The sequence below is a fragment of the Carya illinoinensis genome, chromosome 11 (genome assembly GCF_018687715.1).
Source record: "Carya illinoinensis cultivar Pawnee chromosome 11, C.illinoinensisPawnee_v1, whole genome shotgun sequence".
Classification (NCBI taxonomy): domain Eukaryota; kingdom Viridiplantae; phylum Streptophyta; class Magnoliopsida; order Fagales; family Juglandaceae; genus Carya; species Carya illinoinensis.
Genome location: NC_056762.1, coordinates 35,243,917 through 35,254,925, shown reverse-complemented (window position 1 = coordinate 35,254,925; position 11,009 = coordinate 35,243,917). Strand labels below are relative to the sequence as shown.

The 11,009-nt window shown below is 35.6% G+C and overlaps 2 protein-coding genes across 3 annotated transcripts; both read left to right on the top strand.

The window, feature by feature from the left end:
* Window positions 1–3,821, top strand: LOC122281025 (protein trichome birefringence-like 23). The gene is made up of 3 exons (XM_043092216.1): window positions 1–629; window positions 1,164–1,441; window positions 2,737–3,821. The coding sequence occupies exons 1-3, from the start codon at window positions 401–403 to the stop codon at window positions 3,508–3,510; spliced, it is 1,281 nt and encodes a 426-aa protein (XP_042948150.1). The 5' UTR covers window positions 1–400; the 3' UTR covers window positions 3,511–3,821.
* A 1,580-nt stretch (window positions 3,822–5,401) lies between these two features.
* On the top strand, window positions 5,402–8,236 carry LOC122283021 (high mobility group B protein 6-like). 2 transcript variants are annotated; one of them, XM_043095155.1, is made up of 9 exons: window positions 5,402–5,979; window positions 6,333–6,467; window positions 6,557–6,825; window positions 6,908–7,013; window positions 7,103–7,168; window positions 7,271–7,441; window positions 7,520–7,638; window positions 7,751–7,835; window positions 7,934–8,236. In XM_043095155.1, the coding sequence occupies exons 1-9, from the start codon at window positions 5,515–5,517 to the stop codon at window positions 8,060–8,062; spliced, it is 1,545 nt and encodes a 514-aa protein (XP_042951089.1). In that variant the 5' UTR covers window positions 5,402–5,514; the 3' UTR covers window positions 8,063–8,236. The 2 variants fall into 2 exon arrangements, with proteins under 2 accessions (XP_042951089.1, XP_042951090.1); XM_043095156.1 differs by having other exon boundaries at window positions 5,424–5,979; window positions 7,535–7,638.
* Window positions 8,237–11,009: the final 2,773 nt, after the last annotated feature.

Below are 11,009 nucleotides of genomic sequence, written 5' to 3'. Positions count from 1 at the left end.
ACATTAACAAACCTAAGGTCCAGAGTTGGAACATCATTTGCTCACCAACTGAAGAACCAGTCTGCCCCATTAATAGGAGAACTGAAGAACCATTCAGTCTTAAATGGTTTTACTTTTTAGCGTTTTTAATCCCTCCTTTTATAAGCAAAATATCCCGACAAAAAATAGGAAAGGGCAACGAACCTCGTAAATGTTATCATTTTATCATGCGACGAGCAGTTAAAGACATACTTCAATGTCGGTCACTTTGATCTGTTATCACGTAGTTTGAGTCTGGAGTATAGCTCGAAAGCCCGTATAGTTAATGCTTCAGAAACACGCATCGATTTATATTCCAAAGCCTTTACTTTCGCTCTGAGTTCGAGAGCTTAGAGCAAAGCAAGTGGTGTTGGGCTAGAAAATGAAGCTAAATTGGAAGCAGTGGTTCCGCAACTTTCAGAACCGTATGCTCCTGAAGTTGATGATTGCCATTCTGTTGATGGGTCTTGCTTTTCGTCTAGTGTTCTTTCGTTCCACCGGGCTTTCGTCAGTCTTGGAAGAAAAAAGCCCTTTTCCGGAGAAAACCGTGCTTTCAGAGCCACCTCAACCTGTGCAAGTTCAAGAAAATGAAGATCAGGTTCCTCGGAAAGGTAATTGAATTCTGCTACACTTAGTTGTTGTTTTTTTGTTATTTTTACCTTATTTCTTAGGTATTAGATGCACTAGAGGGTCAAAAGAAAGGGTAAGTTACCATTCTTGACAAGTGTGGATAGTTTGAGATTGACATTTTTAGGGATTTTGTTAGTAGTTTGTTTTTTTTAGTACCGTTGATATATCGTTTTTCTGAGTCTCGATTCTAGTGAATCCGAGGGGACTCAGTAATGCCTACATCAAGAGAACTTTATCAACGCAATGATTAATTGGATTTGGCAAAGCAATGAAGATGATGATGGAATTGAAATTAACAGCTTAAGAAATTGCAGAAACTAACTTGTACAAACCAACGACCCTATTACAATGGACATCAGAAGTTGCGCTCGGTTGAAGCCCATCCGGATCACACAAACTACTCATAAAGTTGATTCTCTTATATTGTTGATTCCCTTATCATTTTGTATCCTCTTATAATTTTATATGTGCAGTTTGTATTTTGAAGTAAACGTTGGTTGCAAAAAAACTTGCAGAAAAGTGTGATCTTTTTACTGGGGATTGGATACCAAACCCATTGGGTCCTCTTTACACTAATCGGAGCTGCCAGTCAATCGAAAGCCATCAAAATTGTATGAATAATGGGCGGCCGGATACAGGGTACCTATACTGGAGGTGGAACCCAAGAGATTGCGAGTTACCGCCTTTTGATCCAGAAAGATTTCTCGAGATGATGAGGCACAAAACATGGGGACTAATTGGTGATTCAATATCTCGCAACCATGTGCAGTCGTTGCTCTGCATGCTCTCAACGGTACTTGTTAAGATTGTTATAGCATATTCAAGTGTTGGATTTGGATTATTGAGCAAGAAGCTTTGTTGGTCCTGGCCTTGCTATTTTGCTTTTTAAACTACCTATATGACTTGTGTGGTTTACCTGTTTTTTCCTGACACTATTATAATTTATTATTTTTGAGTAGTAGGAACAAATCAATCCACTATGGAGCACTTTCTTTATACCTATGGTGCGTATAAAGTTTTAAGTTTCTATAAATGCGATCCCCATAAAAGATTTGTACTATAATCCTTAGATGGTGTTTACTACTTCCAACCGTCAAGTCACTTAAAAAATCTGGCTTCTGCACTACAGCTATCTCTGTAACTTCTACTCATTTAGAGGTTTTATATGTTGATTGTTTTAGCAATTCTTCTTCATGCTATTTATTATTTTAATCGGTATTTATTAGCAGCTTTGTATATTTTGTCTCTATTTTTGTTAGAGAGGAACCATCGCATGAGGTGTTGAACGCACATAGATGCAACACCCCCGCCCTTTTCTTCCCCAAGGGCATTCACACAAGACATTCTTGTACTCATGGATGTAAATGTCAGAGATTGGGGTCCTGATATGGAGATGGTGGTCGACGAATTCTTGTATTCTAATTAAGTAGCCTGTGATAAGTGTTAAAAGTTGTTGCCCGGCATATCTCTACAAGGGTGCTTGTGTTGGTTATATATGGAATTTAATTCCTATATGCTTTATATATCCTATACAATTATAGTGTGTGGTTGTGGTAGCTAGATAAAATAGATTTCGAACATACCCCTGCTTTTTTATTTATTTATTTTACCTATAAAAAAATAACCCTGCTTTTATCCACAACTACATTTTGTATCTCTGACTTTGTATTGCTCTTTGTTAGTATGCAGTATATAAATGGGTTTACATTTCCCAATTTCAATTTCTTATCAAAAAATGGGTTTACATTTTTTCCCTGAATGGTATTTATACGCTGTAGCTCAACATTGGATTCATGAAGGCCCAATTACCATTAAGCTTGTCAAGTACTTGACCTATATGACTTCATCTTGGCCCATACTTCGGCCAGTTGCTTTTCCTTAGTCAAGGGGTCATTCTCACTGACATTTTCTCATGATTTTAATATGTCGGGGAGGCTATGGATTGTGTTATTTTGATTTCAAATGATAAGTGTGACTTTTAATTTAGTTTTGTTAGTTTATCGGGTGTTGATGATCTTGAATCACCATTTGCATCTTTACTTGATATTCTGATGTCTGGCCTATCCAGTTGACATATACTACCCTCAGGTGGAAGAAGCTGTTGAAGTTTACCATGATGAACAATATAGGTCCAGAAGATGGCACTTTACCTCATACAACTTCACCATCTCGTATATTTGGTCTCCTTTCCTTGTAGAATCTGCTATTTTTGAGGATTTCAATGGTGTTTCAACATCTGAAGTTGAGCTGTATCTTGACAAACTGGATAAGAAATGGACGGATATATACCAGAACATGGATTACATAATATTTTCAAGCGGGAAATGGTTTCTCAAATCTGCAGTCTTTCACGAGAACAACACTGTTGTGGGTTGCCATTACTGTCCTAAGAGGAATTTGACACAGTTGGGATTTGTTTTTTCTTATCGTAAAGCCCTCCAATATGTATTAAACTTCATTGTAACATCCAATCACAAGGGCCTGATATTCTTTAGGACTTCCACACCAGATCATTTCGAGAATGGAGAGTGGTCTAGTGGAGGGATTTGCCCCAAAACAGCACCAGTCAAAGAAGATGAGATTGAATTGAAGGACTTGAACAGGTTTTTGCGCAACATAGAACTCGAGGAGTTTGAGAAGGCAGCACCTGAAGCTTCCAGAAATGGCGTGAACCTTAAACTTCTTGACCTCACCTTGCTTTCGTTATTGCGGCCTGATGGGCATCCAGGTGTGTACAGAGAGTTCCATCCATTTGCAGAGGACAAAAACATAAAAGTTCAGACAGACTGTTTGCATTGGTGCTTACCTGGGCCAATAGACTCTTGGAATGACGTGATAATGGAGATGGTTGTAAATGGTTAGGAATTCATCCATAGTTCTGATGCATGAAATCCATATTCAACCATTTCAGGCTATGAGAAAATATTGGATGGGGCATTCTTCTTGCCAGAGCTGTAGACAAATGGTACATTCCCACACCAAGTATGTTATACTTCACTTTTCAAATCCATTTGGTTTCAGGATGTTCCCTTCAGCTCATCTTTCCTTTGGGTAATCTGTTCGGTGTTGATAGATTATAAATTAAATAATTAAATTACAACTCCAACCCCTTTAATGGGATTTGGTATTGTGGTACACATTGGTATTGGCAATAAATTATTAATTTCTGACCATTAATATTTTGATGTAATATTTTTCCATTACATTACAAATCATGATTGTAAAATAACATTTTAGAAATTTAGGCAAATTAAGCCGTAATTTGGTTATTTTCTATTTTAATCCTCAACAAATCAATAACATTTGAAAGTGCCAACATTTTTGAAGGAACTGTTCTTTCAATGCCCCCACCCTTACAGCTTGAAGTTGTAAGATCGATATCCTTTCCAAGACCATCGTATATAATAGAAAAATGATATTTTGCCCCATAGTTTTACTCTTTCATTTTTACCGCTCGTGTATTTTATGTTTTTTTACTTAGTAGTTAAGAAAATGACTATTAGTGAATTGATGTATTTTTTTAAATATTTAAATATGTTTAAAAAAATATTTGAAAAAAATACAAATGCATTAGAGACACATCCAATAGTACACGTTGGGGGACTGAGTAGCATTGTGTTCTAAAAATTCTACTCACGTTCTCAAACTACACATCACACATAATTTCTTGATTTTTATTTTTTTTTCTTTTACCAAATGTGTGGTGTATAGATGATGAGTAGGAGAATTCAATTAGTTTAGGAAAAATAAAACTAAAATAAATAAATAAATAAAAATAAGTGTAGTTTGTGGTGTGTGAGGATAATGAATAACAAAGCTCTTGTATTATAATATGTAGGTTATATACATTAGGGCTATAAATAATTCGGTCTAGATCGGCAAAACTAACTGGAGTGGACTGAAAATTTGGCCGGTCAGTCACGGTCCCAAAATGTGGACTAATGAAATCTGATCTGGTCATGGGGATTTTGGACCGAACCCTATATACATTTTTAAAAAATATTTTTAATAATTTAATATATTATTTTTATATAGTAATTATACAAGTTAATGATATAATTTTCATCTAATTTATCATCCTTGAGCATATAAAATATAAAATAATATATGCTATCAATTAATCATAAATCATAAATCATGTCATTATATGTAAATAGTTAAAACATTATATATTCATACATAATCTACTATTTACACTTAATTAAAATAATTAGGTAATTTTTTAAAATACCTAAGTTGCAAGCAAGCATGAATAATCTATGTATAATGAAATTATTTGATATTCACTAGCCATATATAAAATTTATGACATTATTAATAATTATGCATACTAAAGAGTATAGTCTAAGTTAGTATGTAGTAATTATTAATATCATAAATATAGTTATAATAAAATATTTTTTTAATGAGTTAGTTACATAATTCATATTAATAATTAACTTAATTTTAATTTAGTAATATAAATAATTTTTTATTAATTTATTTTAAAAAATGAAAAAAATAAAAAAATTATTAAGCCGGATAACTACCGGTCCGGTCCCAAAAAAATAATTAATCACCAGACGGAATTAGACCGACATTTACACCGAGACATATTTGGTATGGAAGCCTTTTAAATTTTAAAACCTCTACTCGCCCTCTTTATTTGGCAGTAAGAATTACTGCTCCAAGGCTACCAACGGTCAAATTTAGCTTAATACATGTAACTCGGATCCCAAACAGCCCTCCAATCCTCAAAATCCATTTGAAATTTGAAAATCTTACCGTTGCATTCCTTCCCTATAAGAAACCCTTCCTTCACTATGTAAATCGCACAAACCCAAACCCCCTTTGTTCTCTGTTAGTATATCCTGGTTCTCCTTCCGCATGGCTGAGACCGTTGCCGAGATGCCCATTGGCCCAGTCCCTACAAAAAAGACGAGAAACAACAGAAAGGCACTGAAGGAGAAAAACCCATCAGCAAAGGAGGTCAACATCCTGCCCGGGAAGGTCTCTGAGCCCTCACCGATCCCCGTTACGCCGGCCGATAACCCAGAAAAGGAGAACCACGAGAGCCTCTCGCAGCCTCGGTCCTCGCCCAAGAAGGGCAAAGCGGCCTCCAAGAAACAGTCAAAGAAGCAACCGCAATCTTTTGAGAATGAGTTGCTGGAAATGCAAGAGAAGCTGCAGCAGTTGAGACTCGAGAAGGACAAGACCGAGGAGCTCTTGAAGGCCAAGGATGAGATGTTGAAGCATAAGGAGGAAGAGCTTGAGAACAGAGACCGACAGCACGAGAACCTCCAGATGGAGTTGAAGAAGTTGCAGAAGTTGAAGGAGTTTAAACCCACGGTGGTACGTTTTCTTGACCTGCTTCTACTACTTTCTCCTCGTTTGGTTACAAAATGAAGAGAAATTTTATAATTAATAATTTGGTTTTATTTTAAATTATTCTCGATATATAAGGTTGAAAGGACCGTCTTTTCTAAATCGACAATATGATTTTCAGCTTGGTTGCTCAGAAATAAGGAAAATTAAAGAAGAGACTTAGAAAGCATAGGAAAGCTCTTTTGTTTTTTGTATTTTTATTTTTTTAAGCTGGCATGGGATATGAAGTCTCTATCATTTCTTTCATTAGCAAACCAATCGGGATAAGGTTTTATGGGGTTTGATATAATGGCCGTCTCTCTGTCTTATGCTTTGTTCAGACTTTCCCTATTATTGGTCAATTTCTGGGAGACAAGGAGCAAGACAAGAAAGAGAACAAGAAGAAGAAGGGGTGCCCTGAAAAGAAAAAGCCTTCTCCACCGTACATCCTGTGGTGCAAAGACAACTGGAATGAGGTAAAAACAGAGAAATTGGTTTTGTGAATTGAACAAGATGTTTGGATCGATGTACATATAGGTGACTTTTTTGTGGGATTTTTTATTAGGCTAAGAAAGAAAATCCAGAGGCTGAATTCAAAGAAATTTCAAACATTTTGGGAGCGAAATGGAAGAATGTCACTGCAGAAGAGAAGAAGCCTTACGAGGAGAAGTATCAGGCTGAAAAGGAAGTCTATTTGCAGGTGATTGCGAAGGAGAAGCGTGAGAGTGAAGCTATGAAGCTCTTGGAGGATGAGCACAAACAGAAGACTGCAATGGAATTGCTTGAACAGTATCTCCATTTCAAACAAGAAGCAGAAAAAGAAACCAAGAAGAAGTAAATCCCATTACCTATTTCTTCAAATAGTCTCTATTCTCTCATCACGGCGTTACTAACCATTTCTGATTTTTGTTCACAGGAAGGATAAGGATCCATTGAAACCCAAGCATCCAATGTCAGCATTCTTCTTGTTCACAAACGATAGGCGAGCTGCACTGCTTGCGGAGAAGAAGAATGTTTTAGAGGTATTTTATACTCACAATTTTCATTTTCAAAATTCTTGGGTTGTTAGCCCATCGCACCTCTAATTTCATGAATTTGGGCTTCGTAATAGGTTGCAAGGATCACGGGTGAAGAGTGGAAAAACATGACAGAAGAACAGAAAGGACCTTATGAAGAGGTTAACTCATTTTCATAGAAAAATTTTCTGCCTCGACTCAATCATGGCTTAAATTCCTGTTTAGCTCGATTCTCACTATTTCACCCTCTTTAAAACTTGTAGATGGCAAAGAAGAACAAGGAAAAGTATTTGCAAGAAATGGAAGCTTACAAGCTGAAGAAAGATGAAGAAGCTACCAATCTCAGAAAGGAAGAGGAAGAGCAAATGAAACTTCAGAAGCATGAGGCCTTTCAGCTTCTGAAGAAGAAGGAAAAAACTGAGAATATAATCAAAGTACGAACAAAGACAATCATAAAATATTTTTTATGATGTCTCTCTACTTGTTAAGAAATTTTACTTCTGCTAATATAGTTCTCCAATGTGCAGAAAACGAAAGAAAATCGGCAGAAGAAGAAGCAGCAGCAGAAGGAAGACAAGAAGTCGGACCCTAACAAGCCTAAAAGGCCTGCATCCTCTTTCTTTCTATTCAGGTAAGAAAGGTGTCTACAATCATAAATGCGTGCTAAATTAGTGTGGCAATCATGAAAAATGATTTGTTTTTCAAGTATAACAAGAGAGTATCATGCTTTTTTGTTGATGCAGCAAAGATGCAAGGAAGAATCTATTGGAAGAGCGACCTGGGATTAATAACTCTACCCTCAATGCTCTTATTTCTGTGAAATGGAAGGTATATACATATATATTTGTAGATGAAATTTGTTAGCTGACAAATGAGAGAGGAACTTATTGATTATTCTTCAATAATCTCTTGCCATGTCGTTACAGGAATTGAATGAACTAGAGAGAAAAACTTGGAATGACAAGGCTGCTGAGGCAATGGAAGCGTACAAAAAGGAATTGGAGGACTACAACAAGTCTGCTGCTGCAACCTTGGAACAGAAACCCGAAAAATGAAAAAGCTATTTTCGATAGTTGATAGTTGAAGTTGAAGTAACAGTAGCAGCATTGACAACTTGGCTATCAAACTGATAGCTATCTTTGATATTTTGTAGTATTATTTGGACTATGTCAACTTGCCTATCAAAACTGAATCAAAATCCAAAAGCAGGTATTTGGCAATTTTGCATATTTTCCAGCCTTATAGTAATCAAAGCTTTCTCTCAGAATCACACTCCCTAGAGTCATGACTAATTTTGTCACCAATGAGAGAGAACGTGAACAAAATGATCCGATGCATGAGAACTTAAAGGAGTGTGTGGGTCAAAATTTTTTTAAGATATATTTTGAATTACATGTGAACAAGCCTTTTGTAAATTTGTTACTAGATATAATTATTACTACTAATTTGCTGACTGCACATTTTGTAAATTTTAAATAATCAATACAATTAGAGAGAGATATATATTTTTTATATGATTCAAAAATAAATAAGTTGATTTTAAGACATTTTTTTTGTCATCATTTTTTATAACGTGGCAATAAATAATTGAACAATCAATTAATTTAATTTAAAATTTCATAATACATAATATATATAATAATTGAATGTATAAAAAAATAACATTTTGTGAATTAAAATGATAGGTGGCACACTTTTTGAAATGATATTTACAGTTATAAAAATTGTGTAAGATGATGGCACACTTTTTAAAAAAATAAATAAATATGATATTTACATTAAAAAATTAATTTTTAAAATAAAATTGCCTATAATGCTTGTGCGCGTTTACATTGATTGTATTAATAATAATTCTTAAACCATTAAACTCTCATTGTCATTTTTGGGATAAACTTAGGTCACAATTTAAAAAAAATAAATAAATATAATATTTACATAAAATAATTAATTTTTAAAATAGAATTGCGTATAACGCTTACACAATTGATTGTATTTTTAACTTGAGGAAAAATGTTGCCGCTTACACAATTGATTGTATAAATCTTTAGCTCACATGCAAAAAAGTAAACTCCACAAATCTTTTTATGGTGGAATCTTCTTCCTTTTTTTTTTTTTTAAAACAAAAAATAAGATTTATATTTTTGACTTGTTTATTCATTAAAAATAGGGTAATTACAGCTACCACTACCAAGTAGCTGGTAGCTCCCGCTGCTACCGCTATTTCTATATTGTGTGTGTGTGTTTTATTTAAATTTTTTATTTTTAAATATATTTTTTTAACATTTATTAAATACTTTTTTTAAATTTACAATATGATTAAAAAATACTTATTTAATCAATAAGTAAAAATAATAATAAAAAAATAAAAGCTAGCGGTAGCCCACAACGGAAGCTACCAGCGGGCTCCCAAACATTTTTCTTAAAAATATTTAGCAACGTGTTACATGAGAGTACTCTAAAAGTAGAAAAGGAAGCTACCAACGTAAGCTACCAGCGGCTCCCAAACATTTTCCTTAAAAGTATTTTAGCAACGTGTTACATGAGTAATCTAAAAGTAGAAAAAGAAATATTTTAAAAGAAGGAAAATGACAGTATGACTATCAAATATGCCCATCAAACCACTCATATTGGAAAAGATATTTGAGTTCCCACAACTTTAGCTATGAGATAAAATCAAGAAGAGATGAGACAGATCGACTCACTCTCCTAAGAAGAAACAGACTCAGATTCCTAGTAGGAGTCTAATAGGAGATATAGACTCCTACTCCTAGAAGGGAACTACTTTACATGACTTAGACTCCTACAAGGAAAATGTTTTACAAGGCTAATTAGATTCCTATCACATCAAGGAAATAACCTCTATAAATAGCCTACATGAGGTAACAAATTAAAAAAATTGATTTTAATATAATATCTTATTCTCATATTATATTTCTAACTTTGGCATCGGAGTTTCCACAGTGTAACCAGTGCCACTCATTTGTTGTAGGTGATCCATGTGGTAGGTGGCGGTGAAATACGTCCTTAACAGTGGCGCTGTCTGTGGGATATATATTTCTTGCAATCAACGTGCTTTTCACATGCCACTACTACGCGATCACAAGCAACTAGAGACTGAGAAGCAAACGCAATAGAGATGGAGGCGAGGTGGGCAGATATGAAAGAAAAACTGAAGACGGTGACAGATCTAGTAGAGCAACTGCAGAAAGAAAACAAGGAGTTAAGGCGACAGCATGTTGCTATGCTGCCAATCGATGGACAATTGGAAGAGGATGCACATAGTGCAGGCGGGGTCAATATTGAAGAACTGGAAAAGAAGAAACTGCACGATGAGCTAAAAAGTCTTGTTGACAAATATGAAGAGTTGGCGAGGAATATGGGAGGATCTTCCTCGGTAGAACAGTTGCTGAATCGTACAAACCTCCCCTACAGTGACGAAGTTATGGCAGTGCCCCTCCCACCTAAATTCAAGGTTCCCCAGATTGACATGTACAATGGGTCCAAAGACCCAGTGGAACACTTGGAAAACTTTAAGGCACATATCACACTCCACTGCTTCCTTGGAGAAATCGCATGCCGAGTTTTTCCCTTGACCCTAAAGGGAAACGACGAGAGGGTGGTTTAGAACCCTTTGACCAGGATCAATCAACAGTTTCGTGGAATTGGCTAAGCAGTTCTTAACACAATTTATGCCAAGTAGAAGGCAACGGTGTCCATCGGCATACCTTTTAACAGTTAAGCAGAGAGAAGAAGAGAATTTGAAGACATACCTCACCTGTTTTAATATAGAGAGGTTGACAACCGAAGATCAAGATGAGAAGATCACTCTGGCCGCCCTCCTAGGTGGGATCTGGCCACGCAGCCCTTTTATGGCCGAGTTAGCCAGGAGGACCCCATCTACTCTGAGGGAGTTCATGAACAGGGCAGATGACTTCGTAAATGTTAAATATACACTGCAAGCCCCTGTAGACCCGAGAAGAGATGAACAGAGGGCAGAACGTA

Coding starts and splice junctions, on each gene's coding strand:
- LOC122283021 (XM_043095155.1), top strand. CDS start 5,515: ATGGCTGAGACCGTTGCCGAGATGCCCATTGGCCCAGTCCCTACAAAA. Junction 7,014..7,102: donor AGAAGAAGAATGTTTTAGAG/GTATTTTATACT, acceptor GCTTCGTAATAG/GTTGCAAGGATCACGGGTGA. Junction 7,639..7,750: donor TCCTCTTTCTTTCTATTCAG/GTAAGAAAGGTG, acceptor TTGTTGATGCAG/CAAAGATGCAAGGAAGAATC.
- LOC122281025 (XM_043092216.1), top strand. CDS start 401: ATGAAGCTAAATTGGAAGCAGTGGTTCCGCAACTTTCAGAACCGTATG. Junction 630..1,163: donor AGATCAGGTTCCTCGGAAAG/GTAATTGAATTC, acceptor AAAAACTTGCAG/AAAAGTGTGATCTTTTTACT. Junction 1,442..2,736: donor TGCTCTGCATGCTCTCAACG/GTACTTGTTAAG, acceptor TACTACCCTCAG/GTGGAAGAAGCTGTTGAAGT.